The following is a 25397-nucleotide window of genomic DNA, read 5'->3' on the forward strand; positions in this document are numbered from 1 at the left end:
CAGCACAGAACAGCGCGGGGCAGTGTGGGCTGGGGCAAGGCAGGCAGGGCAAAGAGGAACAAGAGATGCAGTGACCTGACTAAGCACAACAGCCTTTTCCAAATTCCTGAGCACAATGCTCTGCTGGAACACTCAACCTGTTCTTGTGGTCCACAAGCTAAATCCTTCTGTCCCAATCTCAATGAATCCACCACCCAACTACTGAGACCAACAGCAGGCTTGCCTGGAAAGGAACTCCCAGAGAAGCTCGTGTCTGGTGAAGGGGAGCCCTCTAACCTCTCCAATCACACGCCCACCCGTGCCTTTAAAATAATCACACCAACTATTCCTTCTTGCTCACCCTACCGGCCACCACAGGGAAGCCAGCAATGGCCCTTGGGTGGACTCGAGTTAGGCAGCGTATTCAGCCTGGTTTTGGAAACGTATCTAATTTGTATCCTATTTGTCTGGTGAAGGTTAGAACTCAGATAAACAGGAAGTTGCCTCAGGAAATGGAAGAGTTGCCTTCAAAACGCATGTGCCAATTAATTGTAGGGTTTCACAGGGAGACCTGAGGGGCAGGGGACAGATTTTTCCCTGGGACACGGGCATCGATGCAGGACTGCACAGCCAAAGCTCCTGCACAGATGGTGGTGAAGGGGTCAGAACGGGGATCAGACCAAAGATCCTGCTGAAAAGGAAACATACCAAACAGGCCTTACCCAGCCCCACCCTACCCAGAATCCCACAATAGAAACAGCAAAGAAAGGGCAAAAGAAAGGTTTTAAGTTTTGTTGATTTTTTTTCTTTTCTCCTTTCTTAAAAAAAAAAAAAGTAAATAAATTAAATTGCCAACAATGTGACTGGGCTGGACCAGAGGACAGACACAGCCAGTCCATTCTATGAAAACAGATGAGGTTTGTGACTCGGGAAATATAAACAAATAACACCAAAGGAAATCAAGCGAACTACAATCACAGGACTGAAGAGGGGCTGCTGAGGCCACAGACACGCCTCGGGGGGCAGTGCCATCCTATTTCAGTAGAGCCAGACAGCAGCTTCCTGCCGAGTGCACCAACACCAGTGCTCTCACGCCCACCCCTTCCTTCCCTTCCCTAATTATGAAAACTTGTAGGAGAGAGTTCAACATTTCAGCAACCCACCCTGCACAGCCTCACAGGGGGCCTGGTCAGGGATGTGCTCAACACAGGTCTTCCCCAAGGTCCTGGCCTCACTACTTAGAGGGTTTTGGCCACACCCTTAGCCCGTCTGCTGGATGTGGGCTCCTCAGAGCTGCTCTCTCAGTGCGGCATGGCCTCAGCGCCTGCCCAGACTCCCTAGTACTGAAGAGAGGAGCAACTAGAAATGCCTCACTCCACCCTGATCCTCTAGGGAAAACAAATTTCTTTGTGCTTTCTCAAAATATTTGGGAACCAGGGGTCTTAGGAAAATACAGAAGTGGGGATTTCTCCACTCTGAAAACTTACAGACATTATGGGGAAGGAACATAGCAAAAGGCAGGAACTTGGGTTCCCCACTGAAAGGCTGAGCTAAGTGCCCCAAGGTCCTTCGTGCCAGAAGCAGGAAGCACGTGGCTCGTGTACAAGCCGTGGCATAAGGGCTGTGGGAGAAGTCAGGGCTCAGCTGCTGGAGCAGTGGGTTTTCCAACTCTACCTCTTCCTGACAGCCAGTTATGATCTTATATCTCTTCCACACCGTGCGCGAATATCATGACAAGCCCTGGCTCCTGCACCATGTCATCGCCCATGTGCTGGTTCTCGCAGGCCATTACCACTACAGCCTGCTTGCCAGGGATGCGCTTGGCCACGTAGTTCTCATAGTAGCGCCGGTTCATCTGTCTTGTCTCTAGTGTGGCCAGACCCTGGGGCCAGCTGCGTTCATGGGCATTTTCAATCAGCTCGTTGACGATAGAGGCTGGGCAGCCACTTTCCACGAGGGAGCGCTTGATCACAGCCTGGAGCACAGCGTCAGGAGTGGAGATCATCCCTCCCCAGCGGGTCACTCTTGCCGGCTGTAGGGAGTTCACCCACCTGTGTGGAGGGGTTGGGATGGTCACTCCAGCTCTGCTTTCTCTGCCTCGGCTTTTCCTCCTCAAAGATGAGCTCCATTTTGCAGCCCACCTGACTTCCTTCCCAGCACTGGTCCAGAAAACCCAAATTCTTCTCAAATCCTCCTCTAGTTGGGCCTGCTGTCCTTGGCACATCACTCACCACACCCCCAGAGTCTACCCTGTTATCCTTTGAAATCCCAATGCATGCATGGTGCCTGCCACACAGCGACCACCAGACTGTCCGGAGTAAAGACATGTCTTCTACACTGTGGCCCTCAGGCCAATTCCTCTCTGCTTCCACACTCACAGTCTGGTCTACCAACTGCACAGGCCTTCCGAATGGAAAGGGTCTTATATGGTCTCACACTTCCCTTGTTCACCTGCTCGGTTTTGCTGAACTTTAGACTTTCCTGGACGTACACTCCACCCCTTCTCCTCTGAGTGCCAAGCTACTGTTTGATCCTGAGTACCCCCAAAGCTCTTGATATATGCTTTGTACATGGTAGTACTCAGATAATTCTGGACAAACAGCATCCTCAGGCAGGATTCCCCACTGTCCACCCTAGTGAACAAGCCTGTACTGGAGGTACTGGAGCTCAGGGTTTTGCTCCTCTCTGGCCCCGCCCTCCCTCTGACTCCACCCTGAGTGACACTCACTCGAGAATCTCATTGTACTCGATTGTCTCCTCCAGGTTCTGAAGGTTGGGGTTGACACTGCGGATGGCTCGCATATACGCCTTCAGCAGCTGAATGTCTCGCTTCTGTTGGGTGGAAAGAGAACCAGAGAGGACACTTAAGCCAAATAGCAAGTCTGAGAATGAGGGGGCTTGGGAGAGCTGAGGAACAGTACAAGTGTGTTCAGGACGACAGGGGAAAGACATTAAAATGGCTTCATGAAGAAGGCGTTCCACATGTCAGATGACTGGATGGTCAAATGGGATGAAGCAAGGGCAGACAGCTCCTACTGACTCTCCACTGAACTGTGCACAGAGCAGGACACAGGCTGTGGTGCTCACAGCGGTCTCTGGGCCCCACCTGTTCTGCCAGCTGGTGCTTGTGTTCAGCAGATGTCTTCTCCAGCTCTGCGATGCGCGTCTGCTGCTGCTGGACCACGGAGCGCAGGTGCTTGATGCAGTTGTGGTTTGGCAGTTCATCTTTGGGCATTTCCAGGCTGTAGTCCAGAACGAGAGAGACAGGAGTAGAACAGGCTGTTCAACAGGACATTATAGGCTCATGGCTTACTCTGTGACAGAAAACTGCTGAGGGAACTATCTGCAACTCACACTCTTAACAATCTTTACAGTCCTTCCTTTCTTTGATTTCTTTTTCCAAGCATGCTCCTTGCCCTTATATGGAGCTTCTATCCACAAGACAGCATTGTGGGGGGGGGGGGGCACCAAAAAAACACCTTGAAACAAGGTCTCACTTAGCTTAGACTGTCTTCCAACTTGTGCTAAGGATGACTTTGAATTTCTGATCTCCTTCCTCCACCTTCCAGTGCTGGGAATATTGGTGTGATCACTACACTGGCTCCCATGGTGCTCGAGACAGAACCAGCTATGCACACTAGAAAACTATCTACCAACTGAGCTAGCAACACATGCCCGGCCCGGCCCCTCTTCCACAGACTGTCCTCTGTGCCTTTGAGAGCCATCCTGAATTAAGAGGGAGACTCAGGCCACTGGAGTCTACCTGCACACATCCTTCACGAGGAGTCTGACATCACTGCTCAGAGGATCAGTGTTTAGTTTAATACTTCCCACCTCACAGACAGAAAATAGGGCATAAGGGAACGAGAGGCAAGGGGGCAGAGGCAGCCCGTAAGAATAGATTGGTCTGGAGAGAAAATAGAGCGCCTCGACTAGAGATCACTGGACTGCTGTCCTCTTCTTTTAACAAGAGAAAAATGATCATAGTTGAAAAGTGAAGATCTGTGAGCAGGAAGCCGAGGTCAGGAGTCTTTGCCTACAGGTGTACAGCCAGAACCTTGTCGCAATGGAGTGGAAGGAGGAATCTCACCCACAGCCCTGCTCACAGGTCACAGGCCGCTTCGGGTTGTGCTCACAGTCACTGAGGTGGGACATGAGGTTGTCAAGCCTGACAACAGCACTGCAGCCAAACACAGCGTTGTCACAGGCAATCTGCAGCTTTGACAACATGTTCCGCATGATCCGAGGTACTGGGCGCAGGTGGGCAACCGTGACAACGCTACGGTCTACCGGACACGTCTGCTGCTGAGAGAACCACTGGGTGATGCAGGCGTTGCAGAAGGCATGTTCACAATGAGGCGCCTAGAAGGGACAGTAGGGGTAAAAGGGACACAAGGGAATTAGCAAGAGCTGAGAGCCTAGATCCAGTAACTATGAAGCCAGTGAAGCCTGCAAGCAGATTCTAGAAGCAGAGGTCCAGGGCTCACAGGAAATGACTGACCTTTTTGGGGCAGAGCATTTTCAGTCAGGTGTAAGACTTGCTTCCTGTGCTCAAGAGCAGAAATGAGTTGAGAGACAAGACAAACAAGCAAAAGGCTCTCTAACAGTAGGAGACACAGGATGCCCCAGGTCAATGGAGATGACGGCACAAGGCCATCCATCACCAATGACTCAGACAGCTTAGGAAAGGCAGAGCCTCGCTGAGCACAACCGAAGGAAAAGAGCACAGGGCTGCATGTGGTGGTGTACGCCAGCGTTCCCCGTTCACAGGCTGAGGAAGAAGTCTTGTGAACACCTGCCCTAGATGGCAAGAGCTGTCTCAAAAAACAAATGCAGCTGGATAGGGGACCCAGGTCAAGGAGAGAACTAACTGCTGCAAACGCTGAGTTCCACATTCGTGGACTGTGTGTGTTCATGAGCGCACACACTGAATAAGTAAACAAGAAAAAATTCAGGCACACTGGTGCACACCTCTAACCCCAGCACTTGGGAGGCAGAGGCAGGCGGGTCTCTTTAAGTTCCATGCCTGCATGATCTACATAGTAAGTCCTTGTCTCAACAAACAGCCCCTCCAAACTCTCAAACAAATGGGCTGGAGAGACACCTCAGCAGTTAATCTTTCAGAGGACCCAAGTTCAGTTCCCAGCACACGCACAGTTCAGAACCTGACTTCGGTTTCAAAGGATCCAACGGTTCCTTTTGATCTCCCCAGGAATGTACAAAATATGGCATATTCATTCTCTCTCCCTTCCCCCTCATCCACACGTATACAAAAATAAAAAAATTTAAACATCTTTTAAAATAAAAGATAAAACAAAAGACCCAGCAACAAATCAAGTAGGAAAAGTAAAGGAGACTCTCTTGAGAGGTTGAGATTTCTCTGTGTAGATTCAAGTTCTTTTTCTATGAGGTCTGTCATGACCTCTCAATGAGGTATTGCCCCTGGATCACAAATGCTACACATGAGCTGCTTAATAGGACTAGCTTTTTTTTTTTTCCTTTTTTGCTGGAATAACACTGTTCTCAGTTTCACAAATATTGTGTGTGTGGTGGGGGTGTTCCAGCACTCAGGCAGGAGGATCCCATGTTCCAGGCTAGTTGGATTACATAACCATAACCTGTTTCTAAAACCAAAGTGACCTCCCCATCACCATCACATATAAAGACATCCTTTATTTTTTTGAGGAGGTTCCCTGGTCCCTGTGAAAACACGACCTGGCAATGGGCATTCAGCAATGGGCAATAGTATCTGAATCAGGTGTGTTGGCATTAGGATAGCCCCCTCCCCCAGCAATGGCTCCACCCACAGGTGACAGGAACCTAGCACATCAATTGCCATGGAAACAGCCAAAGCATTCCCAGAAGACATCAGTTCTAAATCCCATCTCCACCTGGGAGCAAGTGACGTCACTACCCCTACAAAAGACCGAAACCCTTCCTCCTCTCTCTCTTTCCTCTTCCTCTCTTCGCCCGGCCTTGACCTCTGCCCTATCCCGTTCTATTAAACCTCTCCACGTGGAACCGTGTTTGGTGTGGTCTGTCTGGGCCTAGGCGAGAAATCTAATTTACAACAAGGTGAACTTTGCATTCATGTGTGTGCCCAGGATTGGGGAGTGTGTATAAGTGCAAGTCACAAGCACCATGGAGCATGCATGCCTGTGAGCCCCCTTCCCACAGTGAGTTTCAGAGACTGACCTCAGATCAGGAGGCTGTGCAGAATGTGTTTCAAACCCCTGAGCCATTCCTTACACAGGCTCAGAGTTCACTTTTCAGAAGCTCAAAAGCTCAAAAGCCAGGCTGGGGACGCTGTTTGGCAGGTAAAGATGTCTGCTACCAAGCCTGGTAGAAGCAGAGAACCAGCTACCACAGAGTATCACCTAACTCCACGTGTCACAGCACACTTGTGCCCCACCCCCAGATACGTGATAAACGTAATTTAAAGTGTTAACTAAAAGAATATTTTAAACAAGCTAACTATGAATATATATGTATGTACATGTATGTGTGTGTGTATGTGTATACACACACATACATGAAACCCTTAACATATGGCTCTTCTCAAAACCTTTTTTTGTTTTGTTTTGTTTTTTTGAGACAGGGTTTCTCTGTGTATCTCTGGCTGTCCTGGAGTTGATTTGTAGACCAGGCTGGCCTCAAACTCAGAGATCTGCCTGCCTCTGCCTCCCAAGTGCTAGGACTAAAGGCATAAGCTACCACACCCAGTCCTCCATGTTTTTTTGAAAGTTACATGCAGGTTATCCTGTCCTTGAAGTAGCTATATAGAGAAGGCTTACCTTGAACCCCTGAGTGCTGGGTTTATAGGCAGGCGCCACCATACCTGGTTCATCTTAAAATCTAAACATACTTAAGGAAAAAAAAATCCTAATCTTTCTACTGTTCTCCAATCTCTGTTGCTTCTGACCCAGTTCAAGACCCTATGGTACCACCCTAACCTGAATTATCAAGTATGCCTTTCAACTGGTTTCTCTTGCCTCTTAGTCTACATTTTTATCACTCAGAATAATTTCAAGTGCAAACAGAGATGGGGATACAGCTCAGTAACAGAGGTCCTGACTAGAAAGAATAAGGCCCTGGGTTTCATCTCTAGCACCAAAAAGAAAAAGGAGAGAAAGAGAGAGAGAGAGAGAAGGGGGGCGGTGTGAGCTGCCTTCCTTCCTTCTCTCTAGACACTTGCTTCCATCTATAAAACACTAACTAGAGAGGGACCGGTCGAGATGGCTGGAGGATGGGGCACCATGTTGATGATCTGAGTCCCACACCCAGGACTCACGTTGTAAAAGAACTGATTCCCACATGCTGTCCTGACCTGTGTGTGCATGCATGCACACACACTCTAAATGTCATTTTAAAATTACATGTTTAAAAATGTGATTAAATTTTAAAAATTAATACTTAAGTTACATTTAAAACTACATTTTAGAGCTGAGTGTGGTGACATATAAGTTTAATCCCAGCACTCGGTGAGGCAGAGGCAAGCAGATCTCTGAGTTCATGGCCAGCCTGACCTACAGATCAAGTTCCAGGACAGCCAGGGCTACATTGAGCACTGTCACTGAGGGAAGAAGAGAAGATGCTCACTAAAGGGATACTAAACAAACTAATAAGAACAGATATCTATAGATTATAGGCTAGACATGGTTGCACATGTGTGTAAGGCCAGAGCTGATGAGAGTGGCTCAGGTCAGTGTGGCTGCTGCCAAGTTCATGCCCCGAGTTCAGTCCCCAGGACACACTGGAGGGAGAGAAGGGACGCCAAGCCTTGCTCTGACCTCAGGAGCACAGCATGGCATATGTACATGTTCAAGGGTGCATGCACACGTATATGAGACCTCCTGGGCTACACAGCAAAGCCATGTCACCCACAAAGCAAAGAGTTCCCTCTGAGGAGCTGACAAGGAGGCAGGGAATTGTATCTTTTTATACCATTTTGATTTATTTTAAAAGTTATTATGGGTGTGTATTTGGGGGGTGTATATGGGGGGACAAGACAGGGGTGGAAGGGGGACAGGCAGGTTTGAGGAACTGCCCGCCCCCTGTGGAATCCAGGGATCAAATTGGAGTCATAGGCTTGCTGGACAAAGCTCTGACCAATCTAGTCACACAAAGTTGAGTCCAGACTGACCTTGAATTTAAGATCCTCTGGCTTCTGCCTCGTCAGCACATCTAACTTTATGAGCCACCACAACTACCCTGATTTTTTTTTACATTCGTTTTTAATTACCTGGTAAGTGTTTTGCCAGCATGTTTTTAAAGCATGTTTTTTAAAATTTATTTATTATATATGAGTACACTGTTGCTGTCTTCAGACACACCAGAAGAGGGCATCTGATCCTATTACAGATGGTTGTGAGCCACCATGTGGTTGCTGGAATTTGAACTCAGTGCTCTTAACCACTGAGCCACCTCTCCAGCCCTTGTCTGCATGTTTTATCTATGTCTAATCACATTGATACCATTAGAAGGCAGAAGAGGGCACTGAACTTCATCACAGCACCTAAAACTAGAGTTACAGAAATGTCTGCAGATTCTGGGACTTGAACCCTGACCATCCAAGTTAATGATCTTAACCTCTGCACCATCTCTCCACACATACATCCCTTTTTTATTTTTACTGGAAAAATTTAATGTATTCCGAGATCAGTAATTGGATGCTGTGGAGAGTGAGACCCCAGAGCCTTGGTCCTAAAAGGGGTTCTGCCATCAAAGCCCTCCACTCAGTGCTTTGGGAGCCCTGCAAAAGGAGGTGGAAAAACTGTAAGAGCCAGTGGAGATGAAAGATACCAACGTTCAAGTAGCAACATGAACTCATAAAGACCGGCAGACAGCACAGGTCCAAGCTAGATGGGGTCCCAGAGTTTCATGGACAAAGTGAAAACAAGACACCATCTCCAGCTGATAACCACTACAAGGGAAAAATCAGTTTTTCACTTCACCTTTAAAAAAATGTATTTGTTTTTAATTATGTGTGTGAGTTCCTGTATGGGGTGTGTGTACATAAGTGTGGGTGCTTGAGCTTTTGGGTCTCCTTAAAGCTGGAGCTACTGAGAGCCACCATGAGCCATTTGTCCAGCTGCAGCTTGATTTCTTAATCATTTCAATTCATCACCTGTTCATTCGTAAGAAACAGTGGTAGGACAAGAGCTCACATGCCCTTGGGATCACGCCAGCCACCATGAAGGCCACCTGCCTTCTCTCTGAGGAGGTAAATGCTGGAGATGGGAGGCTGGCTTCTGACTTGGGCCACTAACAACCATTCATCTCTTTACAAGTGACACGCCTTAAATGACAGTAAAGCAAACTATACCCTGCCATGGCCTGAGGGAGCAGGACCTACCCAATGACCTCTCAACAGCACCGTCTAATATGCCTGTGACAGATTTAGGTACAAAGACATGGAAAAGTTTCCAGACTGACAGCCCCTGGGGTGGAGTCTCAACTTTATTCTGCTCAAATCTCTGTTTCCTTTAATGGCTGAAAACTGGAAAGAAAGAATCAGTCTCAAAGGTGCCCTGTTTAAAAGAACAAATGAGATGGCTTTAACTGGTGCTCTGGTTTGGAAATGATATTGTCTCAATTGGCCAAGTGTCAATGGGTTGATTGCAAACGAGGGCAGTAAGGTTTGTGTAAGACGCTGTCCGTGAATGTCACTGTCAGCTGTTTACCTTACCAAGTGCCTGGCAATGCCAGAACATGCGTGACTCTGGGCCTGCTCCTACCAGTGGAGGACATGACCTATTGACCCGGCAGCTTTCACATCAAAGAACAAAGCCCATGGCTCCTCAAACCTTTTCAGCAGACCCCGAAGGAAGCAGAGTCCCTATCTGTTCTGTTAGACTAGAGGCAGGCTCAGGGCCCCAGGGACACTGATATTACACAAAGCACCGCACTGTTCAAGTGCAGTGAGAACTGACCCAGCACGGCTAGGTCAGTCACAGACAGAGCACAGACTTCGGAGTTCCTGTAGAAAAGCAACTACCAAGCCATGGTGGGAAGAAACAAGCAGCTGAGTACCAACTACTACAGATGTCTCAGTGATCTCAGGATCTGAACCAGCTCTCCAGTGTGTCACCCGCCTTCTCTGCACCAAAGAGTTGCTGGGGGTCCAGGTGGGGGTTTCTCAAGAGCCCACTCTTCACAAGCATTTTCTGGTAGTTCCACGGCCGCTGACCCACAGACCTGCCCTGAAGCCCACTTACCTGCACTGGCTCCTCCAAGACTCCACTGCAAATAGGGCAGATAAGGTCCTCGTCAACGTCCCCCTGGAAACGAGTTACATCATACCCCATGTCTCATCACTGAAACCCAGGTCCTGAAAGGAGTTCAAGAAAAAGAGGTCACTTCAGAAAAAGCCACATCGATGTGGTCAGAGCATGAGCTTACTGCCAGAACCCAGTCACTTATCTAACAGATACTCATTGAGAATGTAGTTATGTGAGGAACACATCCAGTCGAGAGCAGACATTACAAAAGCACACACACATACAATGCAGTGTGAGTTTTAATGAGGCTTCTAAGGAGAGGACTCCTGATCCAGGCTGAAATAACAGTGGCTCTGAGAAGTTTTCCAGAAACATGTCCTTCAGGGCAGCAGGAGAGTTAGGTAGAGGCCTGGGACAGAGCATTAGGCCCAGATGGGCTCAGAAAAAGGCTGGCCTGAGGGAATAAAGGAGTGTCAAGATACCAGTCGGAACAGGCAAACGAGGGCCTGGCCACCAAGAATTTAGAATTAGGACTTTTGTTACAGAGGCCATGGGCTATCACTGGACGGTTTTAACAATGAGCTGGTAACATTTCCCTTTTAAGATCAATGTGTTGCTGAAGATGCACCTCAGTGGTAGAGTCCTTAGCTATAGTGTATGAGCCCTTGGGTTCAATCTCCAGAGCCAAAACCAAAGGAACAAACAGGTATGGTGGCCCACGCCTTGAATCTCTGTGAGTTCAAGACCAGCCTGGTCTATATAGTGATTTGTAAGATAACCAGAGCTAGACAGCGAGGCCCAGTCTCCAACAAAAACAAAGGGACAGTCAGAGCTCCACAGTGAGACTCTGTCCCAAACAAAGTAACAACAACAAAACAAAAACAAACAAAACCCGCACTGTGTCCACAGGTGAGAGACTGGAGCCCAGAAGAAAACTGTAGGCAGGAGAAAGATCAGGAAACAAGGGCCACAGAATTGCAGTGTTGCCATGCCCCGCCACAGGTGAAACCAGAGGTCGGTGAAACAACTAAGGCCTCTCTCTCTTCATCCAGCTCACAGCCTAACAGGATCAGGAGTTCTTGACATTGGGACAGCCAACCTATCAACCTGTGATATTCTTAAAGAAGGTCAGTTAGTTCTCAGGAATTTAGGGTCCATCCACCCAATTTTATTCTTCTGAATTAGTATTACTGTGTGTAGGATGGTTCTCCTACACAGGACACACAGGACAGACATGGAGGTCTGCGGAGGTCTGAATGTGCAATGTGCCCATAGGTTCAGGGATTCGGGGTGTTATAGCTCCACCCCACCATCTTCTCTCTGTGAGGATGACAAATAGAACCAGCTGTGCCTGCTCCCACTCCTGCCAACATGTCCATGCCTCCCCCACATCATGGACTCTCGCCTTGTGGAACCTTAGGCAAAAAGAATTCCTTCCTTAAGTGGTCCCTGGTCATGGCGTTTCATCACAGTAATAAAAGTTTATATTCAGCAAAAGTAACATCTCAGCACCACCCAGGAAGTCTGTACAGAAAGATGAATCATGAGCAGGGACTGCAGGCATTCACCACACTACACACCCATCTCAGCTGGGGAGCAGAGGCAGGCAGAGCACACACAGCAAGCTGAGGGTCAGCCTGCTCCACAGATTTCTCAACACAAAACAAGGGGCTGTGGACAGCACAAGCGGAAGCAGGCCTTAAGAACGAGCACCGTACTGGAGAGGCAGCCATGGGTCCCCAGGCTTCCTGCCAGCCAACCTCGCCAACCTAGGAGCACCAAACTCAGAGAAGGGGACAATTGGGGACAACACTGAACACGGATCTCTGGTCTCTGCACACATGCTCACATTTGCACACATTTGCACACATGCAGTCAGGGGTCACGCGTGGCTCAGTAGTAGTGTTTGTCAGGCACACAGGTGGCTGTTCAAGTCCTCCGCATCATAAACACAAACGTGTTTTGTTCTTTATTTTTCAAGAGAGGGTTTCTCTGTGTAACCATACTGGCTATCCTGAAACTCACTTTGCAGACGACCAGCCTGGCCTCAAATTCATAGAAATCCACTTGCCTCTGCTTCTCAAAGGCCTTGTGACCATTGCCCCCCCACACACACACACAGTGAAAAATAACAGTTTAGCTTAAAAAAGAAAAATCTTTCTAGCTGCAGATTGGGGGTGTAACTCAGTGGTACACCTCTTGCCTAGAATGTGTAAGGCCCCTGGCTCAACCCCTGACGCTGCAACAACAAGAAAAATCATCTCTGGCTAATATATGGACACATACATCACATACATGCTAATATATGGACACATACATCACATACATGCTAATATATGGACACATACATCACATACATGCTAATATATGGGCACATACATCACATACATGCTAATATATGGGCACATACATCACATACATGCTAATATATGGGCACATACATCACACACATGCTAATATATGGACACATACATCACATACATGCTAATATATGGGCACATACATCACATACATGCCTTTTCCCTAGAACTAGACAGGCTGAGGGAGGTGGTTGTCCACAAGTTTAAGGCCAGCCTGAGCTACATGGTAAGTTCTAGACTACACTGAGAGCCCATCTCAGAAAAGAGCAAACACAGCTTCCTAACCAACAATACACACACAGTGAACCTCTCCTGAGTACCAGCTCTACATCAAGAAGCCTAGTAAATCTCAGCTTTTCTGACCTCACTGGAGAGTTAATGCAAGTGGGAGGAGCCTGGGAGCCTTAGAAAAATGTCCCAAACCAGTAAGGCTAACAAATTTCTCAGCCTTAGCAACACGGTAATTTGGATCCACAAATTTGTTTTTGTGGGTGACTGTCTTGTACAATATTGATGATTTGGTCTTATACCCTTCCTCTTGATTCTTCAAGTATTTTTAAAATTTATTTTTATTTATGCGTATGGGTGTTTTGCCTACATGTATGTATGTATGTGTGTGTGTGTGTGTGTGTGTGTGTATGCCTGGTGCCCACGGAGGTCAGAGGGGGAGTTGATCCCTTGGAACTGGTGTTACAGGTGATCCTGAGTCACCATCTGAGTGCTGGGAAACAACCCTGGGTCCTTCGGAAGAGTAGCCAGTGCCACCTCTTCAGCTCCCACTCTCCAGCTGTTAACATTTCATCACATTTGTAAGTTTCTCTATAAAAACAGATATAAGAACCATATAAAATAGTACCTCACACGTGGTGCACAGGACACAGGCAGGCAGAACACATCCTGGCACACAGATTTAGTTCTAGCACTTGGGAGGCAGAGGCAGGCAGAAACAGCTCTGGAGGCCATCTTGAACTTCTGGTTCTCTGGCTTCTGCCTCCCAAGTGCTGGGGTATAGGACACGTCATTATGCCCAACTAGTTTTCTGGTTTTGTTGTTTTTAATTTTAAAAATTTATGTATTTACTCATTTATTGGTGTAATTTATCTGTATATGTGTGTGTAGTATATCTGGAGATCAAAAGACAACTTGTGGGTGCTGGGGACTGGTCTGGTGCTACTATATAGTCAAATACTAAATACTGGCCCCCAAGATCTGGTTGCAGATCCTCACATACACCAAATAATGCTCTGTAAGTGCTGCTCCCCAATTCATAGTTATTATGAATTAATAATAATAGCTACAAAGTAAAACAAAGTAGCTACAACCAGTTACTGGGGAGAAGAGACAGAGGTTCAGTTACCAGGCTGGGGGTGGCAGGAAGGAGAGTGGAGGTCAGAGGAGTGAACAGAGCTCCATGAGATGTGATGGACCAGGAACACAGGAGAGGTTCAAGCAGCTAGCATTTGGGGAGCACAGCTGGAAATTAAGTCTAGCGAGTAGAAATATAGATGAGGAATAATCTCCCAGTAATTGTGTAAAAGTCCATTAAATAATCCACAGGACTCACTAATAATTAATGGTTTATTAAAATACATTTTACATGCAGGAGTTGGTTCTCTCCTTCCATTGTATGAGTCCCAGGGATTGAACTCAGGCTGTAAGACCTGGTGGTGTGCTTTTACCTACTGAGCCCTCTCCCCAGTTCTAGTTTTCTGCCTTTTACAGATGATTATGGCAACTAGACTTTTTTTAAGTGGAAAGATAAAGATCTTGTTAGACAACTATAATGAAAATATTAAGGATATAAAGGCAAACAAACAAATGTAACCTTGAGTCTTCTTCTTGCCCCTCTGTAGTCAGGATAACCTGCCAGTAGGGCCATTGTGGCTTATACGACTGAGTGACATTCCTGGTCCTAAATCTTGACTGTGGAGTATTTGACATCCCCATTATGATGGGATGTTTACCTGGTTCCACCTTTCCTCCTGAAACAAACTGTGCTGCATCTAAAACTCTGCTTACTTCTTAGCATGCAAACCGATCTTTCTCAGGGCAGATAACACAGGTTCCAGGAAACCAGAGAAACCTCTGTCCTCTCTGGGTGTTGGGCTCAGACATGGCACACAAACATACACTCAGGCAAAACAGACCAGGCCGGCCTAGAAGTCAAAGATCTACCTGCCTTAACTTAGGATTAAAGGGATACACTACCATGTACACTTTAAATAAATTTAGAACAAAAACCAAGAGCAGCCCAGAGTCGGAGGGAAAAGTAGTGGAGAAACAGAGAGGGCCACAGGGAAATGTGGGGACTGTGACCAAAACACATTGTATACATCTATGAAATTCCAAAAAAGATCAAGTTAGAAAAACATATGCTCACTCTGACAGCACATATACTAAAACTGGACCTATAAAAAGATTAGCAGGCTGGAGAGATGGCTCAGTGGTTAGAGCACCGACTGCTCTTCCAGAGGTCCTGAGTTAAAATCCCAGCAACCACATGGTGGCTCACAACCATCTGTAAGGGGATCTGATGCCCTCTTCTGGTGTGTCTGAAGACAGCGACAGTGTACCTATACACAATAAATAAATTTAAAAAGAAGAATCAGAATGTTTACAGTTTCCCTGGTGTGTGGGCTGCTGTGCTGGCTCCTGCTCTCATGGAGGACCCAGCTCTACACCACAGTCCATAGTGCCAACAACCAACCAACTCCAGTCTACACCACAGTCCATAGTGCCAACAACCAACCAACTCCAGTCTACACCACAGTCCATAGTGCCAACAACCAACTCCAGTCTACACCACAGTCCATAGTGCCAACAACCAACCAACTCCAGTCTACACCACAGTCCATAGTGCCAACAACCAACCAACTCCAGTCTACACCACAGTCCATAGTGCCAACAACCAACTCCAGTTTCAAGGTCTAGGTTAGTCTCACTTCCACTGGCTTCATTGGCACTGCCTGTGCACAGTCACAGAGAAAAGACGTATTTCATGTGCATTTTACCTCTATTTCACACATGTACACTGTAATATTAAATTAAATGATAAACACTGATATTTGCTTCATTTTTTTCTTTTCCTACCTTTCCCACAATGATGGAGGCATGGAGTTTGGGTTTTGTTTTGTTTTTCAGGGGTGGGGGGAGTTGGAGGGAGAGGAAGGGTCTCAGAGATGAAACACAGAATCGTCATGTTTATTTATACTGATGAATGACGAAGTCAATGCGTCCCGTTTTTGATCACTGAGCTTTACGATGAATTTGTCACATTCTAAGCACTCCTATAAACAAGCTAGGAGTAGCTCTGTCCTTACTCAGTCACCCACATCTTCCTGCTGAGTAACAGAGGCACAGACTTAGAAAGCTTGTCAAAATCCTACCACACACTACTGCTAAACCAGATTCAACCAAAGCCAGGCAGACGCGCCACAACCCAGCCTGTTAACTGCCGTGTCCTGGTACCTCCCAGCGTGAAAAAATGCAAGATGACAATAGTACACATGCCACAGGTCCGTCTTCATGAACACCATCTCTGAAAGTAGCATGAACAGATCTGTGGGAGAGCTCAGGGAGAAGCTGTCTGATGCCAAGACTCATGACCTGAGTTTATCCTTGGAACCAACATTTTGAAGAGAGAACTGACTCTGGTCCTCTGATTTCACACATGTGCATGCTTGAAAGCTAGCGCGCTCTCTCTCTCTCTCTCTTTCACACACACACACACACACACACACACACAACCTTTTTAGTGTAATAAATAAATGTAACTTAAAAGAAATAGAGGTATTAGAATTATTTTTAGGTCAATGTTACATATTTGTAAGATTTATTTACTTAACGATTATCTTTTCCTCTTATTCTCCGCCCCCATGTATACACACATGTATATGTGTGTTTCATGTGTGCATAAGGAATACAGATGTACCTGTGTGTGCACAAGAGGTAGGAGGTTGACATCAAGAGTCTTTCTTGTGAAATTCCAGTTTTCACAACCACCAATTATGCACTGAGTGGTTTAAACACTGGCCATCACCCCACGCTCTCTTTCTTGTTTTTGAGTGGCCACACAAAGGTGGTTCCTTATACAAGCACTTGAGAGGTATGGGCAGGAAGTTCCAAGTTTAAGCTAATGTAGGTTACTTCACAAATTCTGAGACGGTCAGTGTAAACAGTAAGAGGCCCTCACCACAAAACAAGCATGGTGGCTCACACCTTTACTCCCAGCACTTGAGAGGCAGAAGCTGGAGGATCTCTGTGGGTCTGAGGCCAACCTGATCTATACAGAGCCTGTCTTTAAAAGAACAGATAAGGGAGCTGGTCAGTGGAGCACACACCTTCTGTCTCAGCACTCGGGAGGCAGAGCCAGAGAGAGTTCCAGGAGAGCTGACAGTACACAGGGAAGGCCTGTCTCAAAAAGTAAAACCAAAAAAAAAAAAAAAAAACCCAAAACAACCCAAGCAAACAAACAAACCAAAGTCAAGGCAACATAGAAAACATGCTTATGGGCTGGAGAGATGGCTCAGTGGTGAAGAGCTCTGACTGCTCTTCCAGAGGTCCTGAGTTCAAACTCCAGCAACCGCATGGTGGCTCACAGTCATCTGTAATGAGATCTGATGCCCTCTTCTGGTGTGTCTGAAGACAGCTACAGTGTACTTATATAGAATTAAAAAAAAAAAATGCCTATACAACTCATCACACTTCTTTTGTTGTTTTGTTGACACTGTCTGGAGCTCTGGAGTGCCTTATGCAGTCAGTAGTCAAGGAGAAGTTTGAACCTGTGACCCTTCTGCCTGTACCTCCCCTGTGCTGAGGTCAGACATGTACCACCAAGTACAGCTTTATGTGATCTGGGCATCAAACCCGGGGAATCACTCTTGCCAGAAAAAACCTTGGACTGACTTATTGCCAGTTCTCTGGCTCTGTGTTTCATTTAAATCACTGCTGTGTCAGGAGGTAGCTCAATGGTGGAACCTAGAATGTCAAGCTTCAGGTTCAACCCCTGGCATAGAAATGTGCAAAGAGGGAAAGAGTTAAGAGGAAGAGAGGGTGGGAAGGAAAAACAGGGCTTCTCTGTTTAATAGTGCTGGCTGTCCTGGACTTGCTTTTAAAGTTCCACTCACATTTTTTTTTTTTTAAGATTTATTTTATTTCATAAATGTGAGTACACTGTTGCTTTCTTAAGACACAGTAGAAGAGGGTATCTGATCCCATTACAGATGGCTGTGAGGTACCATGTGGTTGCTGGGGTTTGAACTCAGGACCTCTGGAAGAGCAGTCAGTGCTCTAACCACTGAGCCATCTCTCCAGCTCCCACTTACATTCTTATCTTCTAATCTTCCATAGAGCGAGCGGCTTACAAAACTTTGAATGCTCAATGGCTCTTTTAGCCCCATATTCCAAAGTCCTCCCATGATCCTCTAAAAACAACATGGTCATATACTCCATAATCCTGCTTTCTGTTAGGTAGTTCCTCGTGCTGTAGTGAAATACCATGACTAAAAGCAAGTTGGGGAGGAAAGGGTTTATTTTGCTTATATTTACAGGTCACTGTTCATCACTAGAAGTCAGGACAGGAACCCAAGCGGGAGGGCAGGATCCTGGAGGCTGGAGCTGGTGCAAAGTCAGGGAGGCTGCTGCTTACTGGCTTGAGGGCTACCAGCCCAGAGGTGGCACCATTCACGGTGGGTTGGGCCCTCCCCATCAGTCACTAAGTAAGAAAATGTCCCACAAGCTTACCTGCAGCCTGATCTCTTGGAGGCATTTTCTCTACTTAGGCTCCCTCTCTGATGACTCTAGCTGTGTCACGTTGACATAAAACTAGCCAGCCTATGCCTATGCTTCTGCTGGGTTTGTTTGGTAGGTTTTAGTTACTGCCTCTCAATTATACAGCCCTGGCTGTGCTGGAACTCCTTACATAGACCAAGCTAACCTCAGAGTCAGAGAAGACCCCCTACCTCTGCCAGGGATTAAAGATGTGCAACAATATACCTGACGTGGCTGCTCAGTTCAGACCTAAGACCATGAGCGTGCCAGGAAAGTCTTACCATCGACTGACATTCAAGACCCCACACCCAGCTGTTGTTGATATGCAGGAAAGGCAGGTACAAGATAAGGCAGGGCCTGTGATTGGACAGTGAAAAAGACAGGTGGGAACAGAGTTTTGGAAAAGAGAGAAGAGAGGAGAGAAGACAAGATGGAGGAGGATGAGGAGGATCAATCTGTGTGGCTTTAATTAGCCATATGTGGCTATGAATATCTTATAAGGGATGGATTATTATAGGACAGTTTGTCTAATCTAGATGGGCAAATTATATCATACCAATTGGCTCTGAGTTTATTGTGTGGACATTTTATGGAGTGTAAATTTAATCCCAGGCAGAGGTAAGTAGATCTTCTCTGACTTTGAGGTTAGCTTGGTCTATGTGGAGAAAAATTACTGAGATAAATCTGACTGTTAAACTTCAGGTTTCTGGAGTCTTGCTTTTTCCTGGTTGCTGGGAAGGGGAGCAGGGTCTACAGCAAACAGCCTCAAGATAGACTGGGATGGAAACTGGGAACTTACAGAGTCCAGCTGACACCATACGGCTCTGCGATGCTGGCTATAGGCAGGGTTGGAAGTTCACTTTAGCAATTGCACAGGCTGCTATGGACTATGGCAGAGTCCTTCGCCACTCCAAGCTCTCAGTTCCCCTGATGGCTTGTAATCATGGCATGTAAAGGGAAGTGGGCATGCTGCCACCATGCCTGACACATGAATGAGGGTGAGTCGGGTGAGTGATGTGGTCGAACTTCTCCATACCCTTGTACAGCCCGCCTCAGTTACTACAAAACGATCAGACACACAGACAAACGGCTCTAAAACCTGCCCCGCCTAAGGAGACAGACAACCTGTAGGAAATTTAACTGGGTAAGAAATTAGCTGGTGAAAGACCTCATGCACACGTCCCTACAACATGTCATTGTGTATTCTGGTCTAATATGTAGATCTAGAAAAAAAGGACATTCCCTAGCATTGACCCTTACAAAGAGTCATTTGAACTAACTCAATGTTAGTCAGTTTAAAGTAAAGTCTGTAGTTCATCTGTTCCTGTTTTCTTCAGTTTCTCAAAGCCAAACACTTTTACTCATGTATTTTATGTATATGAATGCTCTATCTTCAGACACACAGAAGAGGGTATCAGACCCCATTACAGATGGTTGTGAGCAACCATGTGGTTGTGAGGATTTGAACTCAGGAACCATACATAGTCAAGTGCTCTTAACTGCTGAGCCATCTCTAGCCCTCAATGCTAAACCCTTGTGCTCACCCACCAGCATTTTTATTTTATGGAATAAAGAAGCCTGATTCAAAACAGAATAAAGCCACTCGGGGCTGGAGATGCGGCTCAGTGGTAGTTGCTGGTCTAGCTCACCTTGTGTTTATCTCCACGACTGCAGGTGAAATGGGGTTGAGGAGATGGCTCGGCAGGCTGACAGTGCTTGCTGTCCAATCCGAGCATTGAGTTCAGTCCCATGAGCCCACATAAAGGTGGGAGGAGGAAGGCAAGTGTCCTCTGACTGCCTCACATGCACAATGAACAGTACAATAAAGACCATAACAAGACTTCTGAATCTCAGCCTTAGCTCCAACACCATCGCTGACCAAGTGTGTTCTCCAGGCCTCAGTCTCCTACTCTGTATGTCGGAACATCCTGGCTATGTGATTTCCAAAAGGCTCTACAATTTCTAAGATTCAAAGACTGAGGATATAAACTAAAAATGGATATTAAATGGCAACTATATTACAGGAGGTGCTGAGCTTTCCCACCAACTAACACCCCCAGCCCCTGGCAGCAACTCCCTTGAAAGGAAGTGGTTCCCTATTTTGACAGGAGAATCCTTAAACTGAAACTTCTCTTAAGAACTCGGTTTCTTCCCTTAGGAGATAGAGGAGTAGAGCTACCTGACTTCTAAGTTCTATTTAGCCCTAGAATGCTGGAATCTCCATTTACCAGAGGATATTTCATCTATCTATGTAGTTCTTTTGTTTTTGAGATAGGGCCTCACTACGTAGGCCTGGCTGTCTTGGACCTCTCTCTGTAGACCAGGTTGGTCTTCAACTCACAGCAATCCATCTGCCTCTGCCTCCCAAATGCTGGAATTAAAGGTGTGAGGCACTACACCTGGCTCAGAGGATGTAAAGGTTCAGTTTGTTTAAAATATTTAATTATTTGGAAATTTTTTCCTGTGTGTGTAGTGTATGGGCATTTGCCTGTTGTCACTCTGGAAGCCACCTGTCTTTGAACAGTGCTTGGTTTACAGGCTTTTACACAGTTGGTGGGAGCTGCAGCCAGGTCCTCTTGCTTTCCCTGCAAGAGCTCTGACACACTGAACGATCTTACAGCTCTAACTCCCAGTTCCTAGAGAACAATACAGAGGACCTACAGTTCTTTAAGAACTGGGTGGTGGTAGTGCATGCCTTTGAGTCCAGCACTCAGGAATCAGAAGCAAGCAGATCTCTGTGAGTCGTAGGCCTGCTTGGTTTACAGAGTGAGTTTCAGGACAGCCAGGGCTACACAGAGAAAAGCCCTGTCTTGAAAAACAAGCAGGGCTGGAGAGATGGCTTAGTGGTTAAGAGCACCAACTGCTCTTCCAGAGGTCCTGAGTTCAGTTCCCAGCACCCACATGGTGGCTCACAACCATCTGTAATGAGATCTGATGCCTTCTTCTGGTGTGTCTGAAGACAGATATAGTGTACTTATATAAAATAAATCTTTTAAAAAAAGAAAGAAAGAAGAACAAGCAAACAAGAACTCCTCTAATGCCTAATGCAAGGCCTGCAAGGCTCTACGTTACAGCAGGTACTCCCATTGTCTACCAGCACACAGCACACTTGTGTGGTTAACCCAAATCTCCTTTTCATCCTAACATACAATCTTCTTGTCAACTGAGACCTGTAGAAAAAAGAGTAAACACAACTATTGTCTTCAAGCTAAGGCACAGGTATAGTCTGGTGAGTATACAGATTAAAAAAAAAATAGAAAAAACAAAACTTGCTGCCAACGAGATACACATAAACAGGATAGCATGCATTAACTTTAGAAAGCTTCAGGGCACCAGAATTTCAAGGTCAGAAGGAACCGTGACCAGGGAAAAGAGGTGGAATGAGACTCCAAACCAAGGTTGTTTACCTTCTAAGTGGTGGGGGCAGGTCCCCTGTTTACAAGGTTCCAACCCCCTGATGCTTCCGCTCTGTGTCACTCAGGAGGTGATCCGAGTGTCCCATCTTGTTGGCTATTCTCCAACTGAGGCTTTCTTCCTAGTGACAAGTTTCATGGCCCAGGGGTGGATGTGATGTCACAATCAGGAAGTCTCTATTAATAGGAACAGGGAGAGGAAAGGTAAGGCAGGGTACCTGTCTCCACTCAGTGAGGTTGGACTGACTCAGATCTGATGAGTGGGGCATCCAGGCAGAAGGGAGGGGACACTCCTTTCAGGACTCCAGGTTTCTGCACTACCCTATGAACAAACAGGAGGACATTTGGTCTAGTAGAGTCAAACAGCTGGGGGGAGGCATGGTGGAGCGAGAAGCCACTGGAGACAAGACTTGTTTGAGAACATACAGAAAAAAGGAGAGCTGAGGCTGTATCTCGGTGACAGCACGCTTGCCCGGCACTCACAAAGTCCTGAATTTAATCCTATCACCACACAAACTAGGGGGTTATGGATGTCTATAATCTCAATGCCCAGTAGAGGCAACAGGCTCAAAGTTCAAGGCCAGCCTGGGGTATATGGGATCCTGTTTCAAAATAAAGTGCGCACGCGCGCGGGCACACACACACACACACACACACATACACACACACACATGGGTGTACTGCCTGCATATGTATCTGAGAACCACATTTGTGCCTGGTGCCAGAGGAAGCAGAAGTGGATCTCCTGGTACTGGAGTTACAGACAATTGTGAACTGCCTTGTGGGTATTCTCTGGAAGAGTAGCCACTGCTCTTAACCACTGCGCCATCTCTCCAGCCCCTGAATATACACTTCTCTTCTTTATTCAGCACATAAAACTACAAGCGATGCCAAAAATTCCAAATCAGTGGCTATACAGAATACAAGTCCATAATGCTTGCCCTGTTCTATCCTTTAATGTTTCCATGGTGATTTCATTTACATGATATCACGTAAAAACAATTCTAGAGGCCAGGGAGGGCAGCCCATGGCTGTAATCCCAAGCACTTGGTAGATGAAGTAGAATTTGAGTTCAAGGCCAGTTTGGGCTATGTAGCAAGTTCCAAACTTTGTCTCAAACAAAATCAAAACTGGCTGGGGATGAAGCTCAGCCGTGAAGACTGAGGCACTGGGACCCAGTCCTGAGCGCCCTGCTTGACAGTGCGTGCCTCTAGGGCCAGGACTAGAAAAAACCAGAAGACAGTGAGAAAGCAGCGCTTCAGGTCATTCCGGGGAAGGATGTAAGCCTGAAGTACACAGAGAGACCCCGACTCAATAAGTTAAGAAAACCCCAAAACATCCAGGTTTCCATGTGGAAAACGTAGAAATTTCACATATATAATGCTGCTATAGGTGCAAACTGGGAAACACCTCTGAAGGGAATAAGGTTTTAAAGGAGAGAAGAGGTGTGGGGACGGAGAAAGCGAGTGGTACTCGTAAACAGAAAGAACCAACAGGTATGGTAGCTCATACCTGCAATCCCAACACCCAGGAGGCTGAGACAGCAGAAAGGTCCCTGTGAACTCAAGGTCAACAGAGGCTACCAGGCTGGACCCTTTCTCAAACAATTGGGAAGGAGGGAAAAGTAGAGACAGTGTTGCTCCAAGTGGCCAACTTGGTAGACTAGGAAGCAGTAGAACTGGGCTGACTAGGCTCATGCCTGCAAAGATGGGACCAAGGGCCAACCAGGGTCCTGAGGATCCCAGTCAAGAATATACAGGACAGCTAGTTAAAGTCCCCGGCTCATTACCGAGTGTGTATCAATAGTGCAAGGGCTAAGTTAGGAGAGAGTACTTGATGATCTCTCATGCAAAACACAAAAGCTACTTTGTCTCTGAATCTGGTACTTGTGATCCTAGTTCACCAAGCCCACCAACTACAGCCCCTTCAGTGTGCACTCTAGGTGAGCTAGAAAGGTGAAAAGCCTGGCCTTTCTCTTCACTGGTAGTCCAGAGAGAAGAAAGTTGATGTTCCTCTCTACACCACATAACACAGGAGGAATGCTTCCTTCCTTTGAACAACACCCCATTTCCCAACAATCTGACACACGCACCTGTATACCTCAAAGCAAAACAACAGCAACAACAAAAAAGCTTTCAGGAACAGGTACCATCTTGGCTATGCTTGGTCTCCTAGGGACAGGTTCCAAACACAGAAACCGAAAAGCTTCCCATACTGGGTCCATTAACCCTTAAGAAAATGGACTAAGGAGTGTCAGCCAAGCATTCAATCAGGAGAGATAGGTCTTGGATTCCAGTCCTAGATTTGCCATCCACTGACAAGAAAGCTTCAAATAAGCCATGTAAATGACTGTCAAATAGAGGTGACACTTGCCTTTTCTAACCTTTTGTCCTGCAAATCAAATGAGATAATAAACTAGAGATCTTACTAGTTATCAAAACAGAATGGCAAAAATAAACTCACAGTGAGTGCCAGAGGAGATATTTGAAGATGTTTGTAAGAGGCCCAGCCACAAGGTGTAGCAAAGACTCTGCATAACAATACTATCGGAACAATATTATCGAACCCCTCACTTTCCCTTAGCATTATCCAATCCCATTCTTTGATGGGGGAATGACAGCAGCCAACAACCCTGTTATTAGTTAAAACTATTGTATAAGTACCTGCCAAGATTTTCATAGGTCAGTCTCCAAGAACAGTGGCCTTGGTAACCACATTTGCTACCAGGTGAAATGAAGTTAGTGTGCCATTCCAAAACATCATCATCTTGCTTTTTCAGGTCTTTCTCCTGCCTCCCCACAACCCCTCCCCGCTCTCTACTCCACATATGCCCTGCCTCCTGGGCTGGGGTGCGCTTTCCAGTGTATTTGATGAGCAGATGGATCGTGCGTGCCAGAAAGCGGAGCTGCAAATCATTCAGGGGCAAGGATGTAAGGAATGTAAGAGTCCTCTTCGGAGGGGTGGGAGGGAACAGGAGCGGCGAAGGAATAAAAGAGAAAGACAAGGCTGCCAAAGACAAGGCATGGGAAAGAAGCCAAGCTACGGCGCTTGGAAGGCGGAGGTTTGGGTTCCGCGGTCCCTGCCAAGGCGAGCCCCCAGAACGTTCCCTTCCTCGCTTCCAGGCCTGTCAATCATTGCCATTTAAACTCCATGTTGTCCCTCATCCCCAGCGGTCGGCTCCTCCCGGGTCCTCAGACCGGCCCATGGCCACTCCCGCACTTCCCAAGGCTTCCCCTATTCCAGAGGACCTTCCCAAGCTCCAGAGCCCCCAGCTCACCTTCCGACTCCTCCCAGCAGAGCTCCCTTCCTCCATTTTCCTCCTCCTTTCCACCCTTCCTCCCGACTCCCAGCACCTCGGACCCAGGGGCCAATCTTCGGGGACCTCGCCCCCTCTCACCCCCTCCCCCTGGGTTAAAAGCTCACTCAGGCGCATTACGCACCGCCGGGGACGCGGCCTGCTTTCTCCGGCCGCGGAGCCTGGCTGCAGCTGAGACCACGGCGTCCGCGGCGTAGCCTGGGTACCGGGTCTCAACCTTTCCCCACCGGGGAAGGGGAAGGGAAGGATGGGGAAGAAGGTTCCGACCACTCCTCGCTGTCTCGGGCTAGCCCTTAGCCACGCCCACTATTGCTACGCAACGGGGCGGAAGCTCGTCACC

The 25397-nt window shown here is 47.1% G+C and overlaps 1 protein-coding gene across 1 annotated transcript; it reads right to left on the minus strand.

Annotated features, from left to right (window-relative positions):
- Positions 1-809: 809 nt before the first annotated feature.
- On the minus strand, positions 810-25336 carry RNF41 (ring finger protein 41). The gene is made up of 7 exons (XM_080935347.1): positions 25182-25336; positions 21736-21918; positions 10197-10309; positions 4070-4341; positions 3086-3221; positions 2708-2811; positions 810-2030 (listed from the first exon to the last, which is right to left on the minus strand). The coding sequence occupies exons 3-7, from the start codon at positions 10284-10286 to the stop codon at positions 1679-1681; spliced, it is 954 nt and encodes a 317-aa protein (XP_080791473.1). The 5' UTR covers positions 10287-10309; positions 21736-21918; positions 25182-25336; the 3' UTR covers positions 810-1678.
- Between the last annotated feature and the right edge of the window lie 61 nt (positions 25337-25397).

This window comes from Micromys minutus (genome assembly GCF_963924665.1).
Source record: "Micromys minutus genome assembly, chromosome: 22".
Lineage (NCBI taxonomy): Eukaryota > Metazoa > Chordata > Mammalia > Rodentia > Muridae > Micromys > Micromys minutus.

Bases quoted from the DNA above. Each gene is read 5' to 3' on its own strand.
- RNF41 (XM_080935347.1), bottom strand. From the start codon at position 10,286: ATGGGGTATGATGTAACTCGTTTCCAGGGGGACGTTGACGAGGACCTT. The intron at 3,222-4,069 runs GTGAGATTCCTC...TCTGGACTACAG, and splicing joins ACCTGTGAGCAGGGCTGTGG to CCTGGAAATGCCCAAAGATG. The intron at 2,812-3,085 runs GTGGGGCCCAGA...TCCACCCAACAG, and splicing joins AGCACCAGCTGGCAGAACAG to AAGCGAGACATTCAGCTGCT.